The following is a 15,949-nucleotide window of genomic DNA, read 5'->3' on the forward strand; positions in this document are numbered from 1 at the left end:
GGGGCTCGAACTCACGGACCGGACCGCGAGATCGTGACCTGGCTGAAGTCGGACGCTTAACCGACTGCGCCACCCAGGCGCCCCTAAGAGCTGTTACTTTTTAACCTGGCAAGATGTCTGGGGCTCCTGGATGGCTCAGCGGGTTAAGCGGTTTAAGCGTCAGACTGTTGATTTCGGCTTAGGTCATGATCTCACAGTTTGTGGGATCGAGCCCCACATCGGACTCTGCGCTGACAGCGCAAAGCCTGTTTGGGATTTTCTTTCTCCCTCTCTCTCTCTGCCCCTTTCTCAAAATACATAAATAAACTTTAAAACCAAAAAAAGGGGCGCCTGGTGGTTAAGTGTCCGACTTCAGCTCAGGTCATGATCTCAAGGTTCTTCGAGCCCCACATCGGGCTCTGTGCTGACAGCTCAGAGCCTGGAGCCTGCTTCGGATTCTGTGTCTCCCGCTCTCTCTGCCCCTCCCCTGCTTATGCTCTGCCTCTCTCAAAAATAAAGATTAAAAAAAAATCGAGAACAGAAATAAAACCTGGCAATATCTGTCTTTGAGATAAAATTTTAGGAGCCTCTAGGCTCTAATGGATTTTTTTTTTATTTGTTTACTTAATTAACAATAAAGAAAATAAAAGATCCCGTTTCGCCTTTGCTTCCCAATCCGTTGTATCACCTGAAGCTAATCGTGGATGTAGTCAGACCATTTGAATTTGAATCTGGCTTCTCTTGTTACCTCCGTGCCCTTGCTGATGTATCTAACCTCTCTGTGTCTTAATTTCCTCCCTGTAAGATGGCTACTACCCCATCATCTCTTGTGAGGGGGGAAATGATAATACGAGGAGGTGCTTAGAGGCATTTACAATATATTGCCTTGTTCCTGTTTCCCTGATTGATATTATGTGCCAAACCATGATTTTCGGTGTAGAGTCCTTGCATCTTTAGTAGGAAAGCATGAAACTCTTGGGTTCCAGAGACAAGGAAACTGATGGGGAACAGAAGTTGATGTATATATAATCTCTGTTACATTGTCGTGCGGCTGAAAATAAGGTTCCCTGAAGAGCGATTGTTAAGGTAGGCTGGTAAGACAGTCCTCCAATGAAATGAATGGCATTTTATCTCTGATCAATAGAAAACTACTTTAGGGTGAGAATAAAATGTGTAGCGATGAGTGTAAATGGGAGTGACATTACCAGCATTTCTTCGAATGAAAGTTTTTCTGTAAGCAATTTCAGTGGACTCCAGTACATTTAAATAAACAGTATTTCTTGACTGTGACAGGCATATTTGTGAATGTACTGAGCATTTAGTAATCCCTCCTGATTTCAGGAATAACATCATTCTTGATCCAATAATTGTGAGGTGTGAATGATTCTCTAGAGCTTTGCAGAGGCCAGAATGCATCTCTCAAACCACAGTGAATTTTCCATTATCTCTCGGTAGATAATCGGTTTTGTGAATCATCTTCAGGGGCCAGGAGCTCTCCCTCTTTTTAACACCGAGAATGATTAGCTTGTGTTTGCGAAAATGAATGCATGTACTCTGACTGCATTAGCAGCCTCAAGTAAATGGTCTGGGGGCGATTAAATTTGGTTTTCAATGAGAGTATCAGTACCTTTCCTCATATACCAATATGAATGTACCTATATACGCACACACACACAGAGCTCGGAAGGTCTGTGTGTTGTCTTATTTTGGAAATTTACTGCCGTTGAATTCTTTAATTATCTTAAAAATAACTCAGTATTTTTTAGGAGTATCAATGACTCTTTTGCCTTTTTGGATCAAACTGACATGCCTAACTCTGGGATTTTAAGGTCCAGCCTCCTGAGCTAAATTTATCAAGCCACTTTCCCATAATTTTTTCTTTACTCTTCCGAGTCATATTCATATTCCAGATTAAGATTCACTCCTGGAAACCCTCAGATTGCCATCATCATAGCAGTAGTGATTTTTATATGCTGTAGGAAAAAATGTTTATTCTGGAATTTCTTCTAAGCCTGGATATTCCATAGCTGTTCTTTGTCTTTTTTCTTCTCCCTCTGATAATGTGTGTGTGTGTGTGTGTGTGTGTGTGTGCGCGCGCGCGCGCGCTCTGCATCTCTGCATGTGTGGTACTTTGGCATTGTCTAATGCATGCTTATTGAGCGAATGCTACACTTTGGAATTGGAATGAATATCAAAAAGTCATCTAGTTTTGGACATTCCTCAGCTTAATTCAATAAATGCTTGTTGGGGTCCTAATTGGGTGAACCACAGAACATAAATGAGAGAGTTATGCATTGACGGGGAAGTATTGCACATAACACATGGCCTCGTGTCATGTTCGTTTCAAGGTCTCCAGGGGCCCGCGGGAGGTTTCAGTCTTTGAGAAGACACTGTTCTACCTCTTGTAGTATAAATTTTATGACATCATGGTTCATGAAAAACATAAACATTAGAGTGGTGTATATATGGTCCTAATCAAACTCATAATCCTTATGTGTCTTTGCTTCTGGATGTAAAAGACTTTGTTGTGTTGACTTACCTTCGAAATGGGTGGGATTTTAGACATTGGAAGATTTGTCTTTCCTTTAAAAATTTTTTTTTTAACATTCAATTTTGAGAGAGAGAGAGAGAGAGACAGAGTGTGAGCAGGGGAGGGGCAGAGAGAGAGGAAGACACAGAATCCAAAGCAGGCTCTGGGCCCTGAGCTGTCAGCCCAGAGCCTGATGTGGGCCTCGAATTCACAAACTGTGAGATCATAACCTGAGCCGAAGTCGGAGGCTTAACCAACTGAGCCACCCAGGCATCCCTCTTTTTTTGTTTTTGTTTTTTTAATACTGATTAACTACTGATTAAAAGTGACTTTAAGAAAGTGAAGGGTAGGGCTGTGGCTACAGAAATGTGTTGTATAATTTCTGGGCTTGTTTCTGAAATTTAGACTTCAAGTTTAAGAGGCTCTTCTGGATAGATGTGGATATTCAAGACCAGAATATAAACATCTGTGTTCGAATACAGGTACCCATCACAATATCTGGGTTCCTTTTCCAGTATATTAAATGAGAGGGTTGAAGGATTTTCACATAGTTTGGGACAAAAACAGATGCATTTCACAAGTAAGAATTTTGTGTGCTTGCATGTAATTGAAAGCTGGTCAAAATAGTTTACGATGTAGGAAATCCAAGCCCTAGATGACCATGAAAGACTTCTTTGTAAACCCTTGGTCACTAAGCATCATTTTTAAATTGTTTAAAAATATTTTAATGGCAGGGTGCCTGTGTGGCTCAGTCAGTTGAGCATCCGACTTCAGCTCAGGTCATGGTCTCACTTAGAGTTTGTGAGTTCCAGCCCCCCATTGGGTTTTGGATCCTCTGTCCCCCTCTTTCTTTTTCTGCCCCTCCCCTGCTCACTCTCTCTTTCCCAAAAACAGATAAACATTTAAAGAAATATTTTCATATCATTGAGACAGAACACCATTGTAATTATTTTAAAAAATACTAATGTCATTAACATTTTATTTTTGTCCCCCATTTGGCAATGTGTGATTGTGATGTGAATGGTATTTTTTACGAATGACACCACTCGGTGGTTGACCAGCGCTTGGCCACTCCAGGAAAGAGGGAACAGAGTGTGTGATATCTGCACAAAATGATCCCCTCTTTACCTGGAGATACGGTTGGATGAGGTAGACGCAGAAATCATGAACGACGAACATTTATAACACCAGCCGCAGGTGCCAAAGGAGAAGGTTATCTGAGGAGCAAATTCTTGCCCTAAGCCTTGATGCTTTATTCCTAAGGAAAAGCGGCCATTGCCTGGTCCTACCCAACAACTGTGTGTAACATAAGGCACCTGTTAAGGGACATCTAGCAGTGTAGGGTGACTGATCCCATAGACTTTTCAGCATCAGGAGTTGTGATGGAGAGACCTTCCGGTAGATATAGGGTGAGTGTAAACTTGGCTAAAGACTTCAAGTCCATGGTCAAGGTCAAACGGAGAGCCTGGGATGTAGAAGGGTTCTGGCAGTCCCGTGTCGACCCTGCCTTAGAAAGCTGCCTCTACTCAGAGCAAAGGTAGGGACAGAAGTATATGGGGCAAAGCATGGGCACACAGCTGAAGTCAAGAAAGGCTGAAGATGGCAGGTAGACCAGAAGCCCAGAATGTCGTCAGGAACCTCGCAGCAGAAACAGAGGGGAAGCGAAAACAGGTGATAGAGGGAAATTGCAAAGAGAGCAGATCTGGTGGTGGAGGCTACCAGAAGTTATAAATGTTCTATTATTGGTGAGTCACATCTCTAGTAATGAGAGGGAACTGTGCAACAGGGAGGGACATCTGATAGCAGAGAGAAGCAGAACGTCTGTGAAAATACTATATTCGTCTGGGCCATTTATTAAACAGTCGACCCTTGAACAGCATTGACCTGAACTCCATCTACACGCAGATGTTTTTTTTTTTTTTCCGATAGATACAGGAGAGTGCCGTAAATGTATTTTCTCTTAAGATTTTCTTCCTAACATTATCTTTTCTCTAGCTTACTCTGTTGCGAGAATACCGTACGTCATGCACACAACGTACAGAATATGTGCTCATCGACTGTTTATGGGATTGGTAAGGGTTCTCCTGGTCAACGTGAGGCTCTTAGTTAAGTTTTGGCGGGGAGTCAGAAGTTACGCGCCCGTTTTCAACTGTTCAGGACGTTGTCTCCCCTGTCCCCCCGCATTGTTCAAGGTACCAATGTGTCATTAGTTCCTGAGGAAAGTTCTGTATCGTCAAGCCGTGTAAGAATGACCGCTTCAACTTGTTGACTATATTCAGGTAAAGTTGTGTTATATTATGGTTTTGGAATAATTCCTTTTTTTCAAAAGGGGAAAGGGTTTTTGAACTTAAAAGGGGAAAAGTGTTTATCTGCACAGTTCACTAATGTGCGTGCGTTCCCACTGGTAGTGAGATGCTGGGGGTGGGGGTGATATGGATGTCCGACAGGAACGTTAACTTTTAATCTTGTAATTCAGGTGTCAGCGAGTCCTTTGTGGTTCAGGGTTACTGCTTTTCTGTCATCCCCCGTGCTTTCTGGCTTTGCCCTGGCACTGTGGTCGATCTGAATTATTATGTGTTAATATGCATTAACTCTCTATACGGTGTCTTTTGAGGTTTTATCCCCCCCTGAGCCAGTTTCCCAGCCACCATTAAAAATAAACGCCATATTTTCAACATAAAAACATAAAAATCATCTCTTGCATGTGAGGGGTGTTTCCTTGTGTTTTTCCTTATATGCATCTAATCTCTGCACAGCGTGATCGTTGAGTTCTGGAGGAATTGATAAAGGCTGGGAACGGGCTAGTTCATGCATTGAGTTTTTGTCCTACGCCGTTGCACTTTGGACACATCCCTGCCTGTGGATCAACCCCTCACCCCTGCCGCCGCCAGATGTGACACTGCTTGCTTCCTCCAGACCTAGCATTTCTTGAGCCCCCACCGGGTACGGATACCTTTGCAGACTGCGGTGACGACAGGAGACGGGGTCCTTGTGGTCTCTGGGCGTTCAAAGCCTGCACCTTCGTTGGTAGAGCAGTGGCGTGGCGGGGGGGGGGGTTTGTAAGCGGTTCTCTGTTCTCGTGAGCTCCACCCACGGCACTGACCAGCTTTTGCAGGGGGAGCAGCCCCAGCCCTGCGGGGCTCTGCCCGATCCTCAGGGCTGCACGAGGAATGGCACCTCTGAATTAATTAAAAACCCCCTGGAGGTCTGCAGATAGAAGCAAGTAGTAGATCCCTAGATAGGTTTGGTGCTTCTCACCCAGTTGATGAATTTAGAAATGGTAGGATTTATTTGTAGCTATTATGTCCCCCAGGGACGGGGTGCAGATACGTTTCTTTATCTGCTACCATTTGCACGGACTGTGAATTAGGAGGTGACCTCCGTCTCGGCCAGATAAATCCTGGCATCCCGAGTTCAGCCAGCCTCCTCTGTTGCCGTGGAGGGAAAGCGGGCACTGAAATTTCTTTGCTCGAGAAGGCAGGGGAGCTCCGTCTCGCACACAGAAGGTTGCCGTGAGCGGGTTTTAAAACTGCCAGACGCCTATTAAACAGGGGCTGTGGCTCATCCTGATGGAGCCGGAGTCGGGTTCCGATCGCGGGCAGAGCTGTTTGGACCTCTACAGGCACACATTCCCCAGATGGGCGGCTGACCACCAGGAACTGATAAGCTGTGAGCTCTCAGGCACAGGATGTGGGGACAGGCCGTGTCACCCACAGGGTCTCCCTGAAGCCCTGGGGAGTTACCTCCAGAAGCACGAGGCCACGTTTGCTGAAGATGTGCCTGCTGTGTGTTTCAGATGACTGATGGCCCCCATTACTCGGCCGAGCTTCCGTTCTAGCGCCTGGGAAGATCAAAGCAGTGCCGTGTGATTTTTTTCTTTTCCTTTTTCTTTTCCTTTTTCTTTTCCTTTTTCTTTTCCTTTTTTTTTTTTTTTTGGCTTAGTGTAAATTCAAGCATGGCCACAAAGGCTTGTTTCCTTCCCTCGGAAAAGCAATTTAGCCCACAGAAAATAATTAAATCCGCAGTATCTTGCAATAATGAGAAATTTGCAACGGGGGAGGGTTAATTGTTTCAATCCGATTTTAGTTACCCAATAAAATGTCTAAGGAGGGCGTCCAGACAGTGCCCGAGTTCATGCACAGCACGGCCACTTTTTCAGCCTTTCTGTCGCTTCCCCTGCAGGATCATGCAGATCTGAGAAGCCATTTCTTCACGGTCGGGATGAAGCTAGAAACAGTGAATTTGAGCGAGCCCTTCCATATCTGTCCCGCATCAGTGACCAAGGTGAGCCTCCCGCTTTGCTTTCCACCTCAGCCCCCGTGTTGCCGTTCACAGCCGGCCGGACGAAATATGCGGTTGCAGGGGTGTGCCGCGGCACCCCTGCGCCTGGCGGAGGGCACCTTCTCGCCAGCCCCGCTGTCACTGGTCGTAGGGAACGAGGCCGGTCCCCTGCCTCCCGTTGCAGCAGAGATTCGGGGAGGGCAGAATGTAGATGCTGGTGTCCCCGAGTGGCCGGGAAGAAGGTCCAGACGCCCGCTGGGTCTGCAGCAGCGACCTCTGCCGCGACTCTGATCCACCTTGCGCTGTTGGCCGTGGCCACCTCAGTGTCCCTGTTGGTTCCCGTTATCTTTGACACAACATGCTCGTGAGTCACGCATCGTCAGCGTTGCAATGGCAGCCTGGTCCTCTCCCGCTGGCAGGCGTTAGAGTGATGTGTTTATAGTTCGAACACCCGAGAAAAAGGCGGAAAGCCGATTCCCATCTCCAGTGTGTCCCCCGACCCCGTCCGCTTGCGTTTTGTCACTGGCTTTCATCCACGAAGGGAGGAGCCTGCTTCTCCGATTCGCGAATTTAAGACAAAATTGCCTTTTAATGTAAAGTCACTGTCATTACGGCCCGATGGGCTTTTCAGATTGTAATGTCCCTTCCCCGTCGAGGAAGTCACCTGTGGAAGTAACACCTGAGACACGTGTTTCTACCTTGAGTGTCCTCTTACAGATGGCCGGAGAGACCAAAGCCACATTCTTGCCCAGTGTATGTTTTAGTTAATGGCCTTTTGTGAGGGAACTTAATTAACGGTTCAAAACTCAATTCCATTTTCATTTCTTTCACTAAGGAAGCCTAGATTTGTTAATACAGGGGTGGGCGTTTCAGAGTCATTCGGCGTGGTCTTTTTTTACTTCACGATTTGATGAGATGTACGTCATATTATGGAAGACGGTTGTGATCGCGGTGTTTCTTTTCTTCTACATAGGTTTTCTTTAGAACGTAAATTACTTTTACATCACTGCTGATTTATTTGGAGAACAACTGGCCCGTGAGAAAAAAAAATACGGAGTGATGCTTTCCACGGTGGTTTCTAGGGTTGCAATTTATGTTCTCGGTCATAACACCATCCGTTAAAAAGCTTTTTTATTTAAGTTGACCTTTGGGGGTTTTCCTCGTGCATTCTGGTAATTGCACATTTTCCCAAAACTGATAAGTGTTACCTTGCTGCACGCTGGCCAGAATTTCCCTTTGTCCCAGCAGCAGCTGATGTGGTAATGCCAGCTGCCCATTTATCTGCATAAATGTTACCCTGTCGTCATTCTGAGAGGCAACGGTGTCCCCTTCCCCTGGTATTTATACAGTAAACGAAAGAGAGATGCCGGTGTGCTCAGTGTCTCCACAGAGGACTCACATTTTTATGCCTGCAAATAATCGTAATCTGTACCGTTAGAATGTGACATACTAATTACGGATAGTCTCAGCCCAGATACCGGTGTCTTGTGGGATAGATTTCCAGTGACAGTAGCTTGGTTTCACAATAAATAAGTCTTATTGGGGGTGGGGGCGGGGAGGATATTTTCTCTGATTTTTTTAAGCTACAGTTTCTTTTTCATTTTGTTTCTTCTTACCCTTTCTGCGAAGGATAAAACGCTCAGTCTTTCTGTTCCGCACGAACCCTTTTTGGCCCTGTGGTGTAGAATACACGTGGACTGGACCGTATGCTTTGGCCTCTCAGGACTTAGATGGGCAGGTTCAAGGTCCCCCCGCATGTAGTGAGATTTCAGGATGTTTTAAGGTGGTAGGTATTTATAATTAGACATAATTCTCGTAACATCGGAGAAGGCTTTAGAATATTACGTTTGCGAACATAACTGCTCATGATAATGAAAACTTCATTTTCATTTTCCTCGGGGCTTTCCTTCATGGCACAACTATTAAAGACATAAATAAATAACATTAAAGCCAACGGATAAAGCAAGTAACTGTGTTTTAAATGCCCAACCTTTAGCAGGACGGTGAGATTACAGATTGTGTGTTTGGTGATCCAAAACCATACAGTATAGACAGATGATGACAATGACACTATCATCTGTGTCTGTGAATTACATTGTATTGTTTAGATAAAGAATCTTGGTTCTATTTCTTTCAAGGCTGGCTCTGAGCTGCACAGCCTTGGGCCAGCAGGTTAACTGCTCTAGGTTTTAGTTCTGAGACCTACAGGTTTTGGACCAGATTGCTCAGTGTTTCTATACCATGTGGGACATGAACCGTGATGGAGTTGAGGAAACTGATTCAGCTTTTCTTCTGAAGTATGTGCACACGAATATGCGTTTTAATAGGTTTTGGAGATTCCTCAGTGCCCATGCTCACAGGGTCTAGTGGTGCTAACAAATTCTGCCATCAGAATTCCAGGTTTTTAATATACACATCTGTGTGCGTGTGTGTGTGTGTGTGTGTGTGTGTGCACGTGCATGTGAGATTAGATCCCACTGGCGTTTAATGTAGGCACTATTCTGGACAGTGGGGACGTGGACAAAAGTCCCTGCTTTTACAGAGCTTATATTTTAATGGGTGATGGTAGAGAAGAAGGAAGTAAATCAATAGAAAGTTACATGTCAAATGCTAAGGAGAAAGACACAGCAGGGAAGGGACCAGAGGAGGCTGGAAGGCCAGAGTGTGGGAGGGAAGGTGTGGTTTTGAATCGGGCTGCAGAGGGAAGAGCTTGCCGGGAGGGTGAAGTTTGATCCTTTGCTCCATAAAGTCTCCTTTCAGAGGCAGATCTCAGGCAGCAGAATTAGGGCTATTTACCAGAAGTAACTTGAAGAAGAACAAGAGTGAGCGTGCGTTCCTGCTTTGATTTTAATTAGTCTGCCTCCAGAAAAATATTCTGTACATGAGGGAGCCAGGAATCCTAGCTTAGGAAGAGTGTTCCAAGCCAGACAGTGAGGTTCTTAAATGATCTGCTGTGAGGCCGTGGGTCCCTGCCGTGGACCTGGAGAAACCACTGACCTTCCAGGGCCCATCCTGGCTTTGGGTTTGTCTTCCTTCATGAGTGTTTTTCTTCCGGCACTGACTGTCCCTTTACTTCTCTAAAGTCACTGACGTCGTTTTGTGCTTTCGTATGTACACGACTCACCCGCTTATCTTTCCATTAAAGCGGCCACAGTGATCGACTCTTGAACCGGATCATTTTGGCGATATCCACTGAGGTGCCAGGCTGTGTCGGAATCCTTTCGATGAAACCTATTTGTTGCATTTGGAAGCTGTGCCAGCGTTTCATACCGGCATCGTGTGATAGTCCCGAGGAATTAACCCTTGGCTCTGTGGTTGTTTTCTCTTTCAGGTTTTTAACAACCATTTTTTCCAAGTGACTATTGACGACCTAAGACCAGAACCTAGTAAACTCTCAATGTTGTGCCATGCGGATTCTTTGGGGATTTTACCAGTACAATGGTGCCTTAAAAATGGAGTCAATCTCACACCTCCCAAAGGTCTGTATTCCGTGAAAACGTGCAGGGTTTGGGTGGCTGAGGAAGGTGGCGTCACCGAAGTGTGCCTCCGATGATCTCGAGAAGTTTATGTTGTAAACGATTTAGATTGTGGGAAAACAGTGCACCTCACAGGTGACTTGACACTGGACTCTGTCACAGCTCCTTCCCGCGGCGAGGTGCGTGATTTCGGGCTTCTGGAGAAGTCCACTCCGTCCGCCGTGGCTCCCCATCCGCCGTGGCGTGCGGGGGTGCTGGGGTGTGGTGACAGAGGGCACAGCTAAGCCATCGAGGGCACAGCTAAGCGATCGAGGCTGAACGCTTGAAGGTGTTCGAGAAGTGGCGTTAGAAACGCGGCATCATGCGGAAGAAACATTTCTCTCCGTTTTTATTTCCGTGAAGTTAATTTTCCCCCAAGCTCACTGTCTGGTAGCCAACAGTGTGATGCGGTAACACATTAAAATAATTAAGTCGGGAGCCGGGTCGCACTAAAACCATGTCAAACCGGAACCCACGAACCACATTCTTGGTAAGTACCTCGCGTGTCGTGGGGTGACGTGCGGTTTGCTGCCCCTTGCAGATCTGACGCCCCTGCAGGGAAGAGAGTAGCCGGATGGAGGGAGGGGGGTGGGAGGGAAACCAGAGGGGGTGGTAGAATAATTGCAGGAAGAGATGAGACGAATAAACTTCCTGCAGGATTTTAACAGATCACAAAAAATGCAGGGGTTCTGTGCTGCCCTTTCCAGATCCCCAGGGCCTGGATTATTTCTAGCATTCCTCACGCTGGGAGGTTAATGAATACCCACAGGTTAAGTTCCAGATACCTGGGGGTCGTCGTGTCCCAGAGGCAGCCTTTGCCCCTGCTGCACCTGCCTGGCCCGTCTGTGCCGTGCTTCGCTGGCCGCTCACCGTCCCCCGCCCCCCCATGCTCCCTGTGCTCATCCCCACCGGGCGAAGGTACCCCCACGTCAGCTGCCAGTTCTTCTCCTTAAAGTCGTGCAGCAGCGGAATGTGGTCTCGTTAGAGCACGGTAGGCTGGTGCAGACCACTCCCCGGACCGTTCCGCGTGCCTGGGTCCACGGCGTCCTCGAAATGAGCCTTGCCCTGGCACGAGGCGGAGTCACACACAGAGCCCGTGTGACCCGTCCGAGGCCACGCGGGTGGTGACTAACGGGGAGAGGTGCCCTCCCCGATTCTGTGCTCCTCGGTGGAGAGGACGCCAGTTCCCGAGGGTCCTCGAAGGTGACCCTGGCCAGATCGTGACTGTCAATCAGATGGGACGCTCTGCCGCGTCAAACCAGTGACACAAGGCTGGATATCTTTGTAATCCTCTAGCATGATAGGTTTCTTACCACGAACTATCGAGCGGTAGCAGATCAGAGAAAGGTCGCAATCCTTTCCTGCGTGACATCTAGCAACAGGTCACTTGTTGAATCTCACAGTCAGTCCCACACACGATCTCTACTCCTTCCTGACTTCTGTGATCTGAGCATTTGTGCGGATGGGTCCAGGTCATCGAAGAAAGACTTCCTCCTGGATATCTAAAATGCTGCTTGGTTGGAAATTATAAAATGCCTAGGTAGTAATAAGATCTGTTGAAGAATTTAAAGAAAAAAAATTGCTCAGGTATTTCCTCACATGGTGAAAAGAGGGAAAATATCTGGGTATGTGTTTTGGCTGCTGGATTATTCCATTAAGCAGGGTTTTCATGTTTAACACTATCTCTAGATTTTTTAAAATATATTTCTTATGAACTTATTACACTGTTAGAAATGCATTTTAGAAGAGAGACTGTTGGCATAATTTGGGTATTTATTTGGAAAGTAGGTGTGCCTCTTTGGATAATTGTATTTCATGATGTTTGGAGAAATACAGTTGGAGAATTAGAATTCTGGGGAATAATTGTCCCGGGGCCTGTGATTATAACAAAGTCTTGGCTAATTTATTTGCTGAACTCTCACCATTTTGGGAGAACATGTTGAGTATATGTTAACGCACATAGTAAAACCTATTTTTGTAATTAAAGTGCGTTAAAATTGAGAGGGTGGTGGTAGGGTTTTTGGTAGATGTGATTTTATGGTTTGCTTGTGAGCTAATTTGTCAACAGCGAGGCCGGGGATCATGCCGTAGAACTTTTTCAAACACCACTCTTTATTAACCTACGAACGTATGTGCTCTTCTTATAAAAGTTGCTTTTAACTCAAGTTCTGAACTTTGTACGTACAGTACGTCGGATTTATTACTCATGTTGGGAAGTGACTTTAGATGGTTTCTTGCGTATATGCTTTCACGAAAGTGTTAGGTGGTTTAGATTTCCGTTAGAACGGTAAACACCACTTACAATTACATGCTGCCTGATCCCTAAACAAAAGATATTATCCCCTCTCATTCCCCAGTGGGAAGGAGCTGATGAAACAAAAGATATCTGATGGTATGGGAGATTTGCAGAGAACAGAGACCCATACTTACATTGTTTTGAATCTGTTTCTTAAGTTAAAAAAAAATTTCTCTCCATGGGGCGCCTGGGTGGCTCATTCGGTTGAGGATCCAACTTCGGCTCAGGTCATGGTCTCGTATTCATGGGTTCGAGCCCCACATCGGACTCTGTGCTGACAGCGCCGAGCCTGGAGCCTGCTTCGGATTCTGTGTCTCCCTCTCTCTCCGCCCCTCCCCTGTTTGTGCTCTGTCCCTCTCTGTCTCTCAAAAAATAAAATAAAACGTTAAAGAATTCAGAAAAAAAAAATCTGTCTCCAGACTTTAGAGACAAGTAGTGTGTAAGCTAGAATGGATAGGAAGGTTTCAGGATGTCTGGGAGAGAAAGTGCTTTCCTGGTAAGCAAAGGACAGATCCTTGGAAGTTTTATTCCATTAGTTTAAAACTAGCAAACAGCCATTCACAATTATAGACGCTATAAAAAGTGATGAAACAAGTAAATAAACCTGTGAAGCAAAAGTGTGTATATAGGTTATCAACCATGACTTACGATTTTTAAACTATTTCATTAACCTCCTTGGCATGTAACTTCAAGGATTAGTCGTAGAATAAGAGGAGTGAACATCCTACCCAGGAGGGATCTTAGTAGAAAATATTAAGCTTTTGCATTTATTGTAAATCGGTTGTAAAATGGGTGTGCAGAGGCTAAAAGTGAATCACTTCCTTTAGCTCTCTGTCCCCACTGTTTGGCCATCTTACTAGTAGGCACGTGAACCGTTAAGACGATTTAAGAAGTGAAGGTGTTGTTTTGTTATTATCAAGACTCAGAGTAGTGAACCCTAACTGGTGTCCTCTTTTCCTGAAGAAAAACCTCAGACACTGACCGATGAACGTACCCCATTCGGTAATCTGTTATGTTTCAGACATACCACAGGGTACAGAAAATAATAATAAATGCACATAATCTCCTGGACCCCCTGCCTTGAGGGAACAGATGCTGGCATTTGGCCACATTGGAGTCAGATTTTTAAAAAATGAAATAAAGCATCATAGAATATAATAGAAGACCGAGTCACCGCTGACTGTGTTTCTCACCTAATTATTGCATCGGTGAATCCCGTCAGTGTTTTCAGGATCTGACCATGTGTCATCACGACCACCCTGGTCCAGGCCACCGTCAGACGTCTCCTGGGTTACTGCAGTGGCCTCTGGCATTGCACGTGTTCTTCGATGAGATGCTCAGGCTGGTTGTGCTAAGGTGGAAATCGCACACGTCCCTCCTCTGTTCAGACTGTCCGAGGCCTTGGTACCTCAAGTATCAAGTCAGTGGAAATTCCAGCTCATGGTCCCGGCCTACAGCGCCCACTAGTTCCCTGTCTGGCCTCATCTCCTAAGATGCCCCCCACTCCAGTCTGTCCAGTCCCGCCTTCCTCCTTGCCATTCCCGAGACCTGGCCCTCATCCCCACCCCCGCTTAGGTTGTCTGTCCTTCCATCTGACTGAGGTGCCGCCTGGCTGGGGCTGGCTGGCCTGTTTAGTGTCGATTACAAATCTCTACCCTCAATGTTTTTATCTCCTTCCCTGCATGGCTTTGCTGCACAGAACTTATTATCATGGGAGATACAATTGATGTATATTTTCCTTCTTTGCCCTGGTTTTTATGTGTCTCTCCAGCGATGTGAAAGTTCACCGACAGCAGGGATTTTTGTCGCGTTCTCTGCTTATCCTCAGTGGCTAAAGCAGTGCGGCTCTCCGTCCGTATTTGTTAAGCGTTGAATGTTGAAGTTCTGCCTGTATTCCTCCCCTTCCCTCCCCTGCCTCTCTGCCGGGTCTCCAACCGCCCCCCCCATCTCCCCCCACCCCCCCCATAACCACCTTCCTCGTCCAAAGCACACTCCAGGCTCTGAGCACAGAGCCGGATGCGGGGCTCGAACCTATGAACCGTGAGGTGATACCCTGAGCGCAAGTTGGACGCTCAACTGCCTGAGCCCCCTCAGGCGCCCCTGCAGCAGATCTTTTTGATAGGCATGTAAAGAGTATCCCGCTATGCCCACCCTTATGTAACTTTCCTCCTGTAACATTTTGCAGATTTTCCTCCGTGTTGATGCGTATAGATTCCTTACTCATTTTGCCTGTTTTATGAATATACGTTAATTCTTGAAATCCATTTCCCGTTTAAAGACATTTGAGGCATTAACTCTTTTCTGCGTTGGGAATGGTACTCACAGCATCTTTGTACATGTGCCCAAAGTGAGAGATCTCTCCGGGGATATACCCAGAGAGTGGAGTTGCTGGAGATCCTATTTGGCGTCCTCCTCACCATTCTGTGATACGCTGGGGCGTGAACAAGTGCCATCCTGACGCCTGGGAAATGGGTCTCCGGTTTCATTTTGGTGTCCCTAATCTGCTAGTGCCGTGGAGCAGTTCATCATATGCTTGTTCACAATTTGTGTTGCCTTTGCTTTGCTTATTACATCGCTCTCCTTTTTCTTTTGATCGTAGAAGTATTTATATGTTTGAGGATGAATTTCTTCTCTCGCCATGCGCGTCACAATATGTGATAGTCTAGCCTGTGGCTCGTTGCTTCACTTTCTAATGGTATTTTATGTTATATTGGAATACGAAATGATAATGTGGTCAAACCAGCCTTTTCCATTATGATTTGTCTATGGCTTTAGATAAACTTTGTTTTATTGATGTTCTGTGTTTCCTTTGACAGTCCTGCGGTTTCATTTTCTGTAGTTAGCTTTTTAGTGTACTCTCGGAGTTAAGTTTTGCACGGCACGAGGGATGAAAAGAGGTTGCTTTTATTTTCTCACTTAGGTTGAATTGGATTTTCAGATTCAGCCATTGCCTCGGCATCATTCATTGAATAGTGTGCAGTTTCCTTGCTGATGGGTGATGCCCCCACTAACACGCATCCGGTCCCTTCGAGGGCTGAGAACCTTATCTGTTCTTAGTTCTGCTGCTTCATTGCTGTTTGTCCGTCTCTGCATAAATACCTCACTTTTAAAAATCGATTTTACTCTATGTCTCGATATCCATCCAGTGACTCCCTCGACCTTTTCTTCCTTTTCAAAATTGTCTTCGTTGTTTTTTGCAGGTTATCGTATGTGAATTTTAGAACCAGTTTGTAAGACACTGTGAAAAAAACCCATTGGATTTTGATTGACCGTGCATTGGACTTAATTAATTAATTTAGAAAAATGAACGTTTTATTGTGTTATCTTTTTACAACTTGTTTTGCTAGT

At 45.7% G+C, this 15,949-nt stretch overlaps 1 protein-coding gene across 8 annotated transcripts in view; it reads left to right on the top strand.

Annotated features, from left to right (window-relative positions):
- SFMBT2 (Scm like with four mbt domains 2) overlaps positions 1–15,949 on the top strand; it is a 229,688-nt gene that overhangs the window by 137,725 nt on the left and 76,014 nt on the right. For all 8 annotated transcript variants that reach the window (XM_040451499.1, XM_040451497.1, XM_040451500.1 and 5 more), the window contains 2 exons: positions 6,692–6,793; positions 10,122–10,269. In XM_040451499.1, coding sequence (XP_040307433.1) covers positions 6,692–6,793; positions 10,122–10,269 — 250 coding nt within the window. The remainder of the gene's footprint in view (positions 1–6,691; positions 6,794–10,121; positions 10,270–15,949) is intronic.

The sequence above is a fragment of the Herpailurus yagouaroundi genome, unplaced genomic scaffold, assembly GCF_014898765.1.
Source record: "Herpailurus yagouaroundi ecotype Mexico unplaced genomic scaffold, PumYag 203, whole genome shotgun sequence".
NCBI classification, from domain to species: Eukaryota; Metazoa; Chordata; class Mammalia; order Carnivora; family Felidae; genus Herpailurus; species Herpailurus yagouaroundi.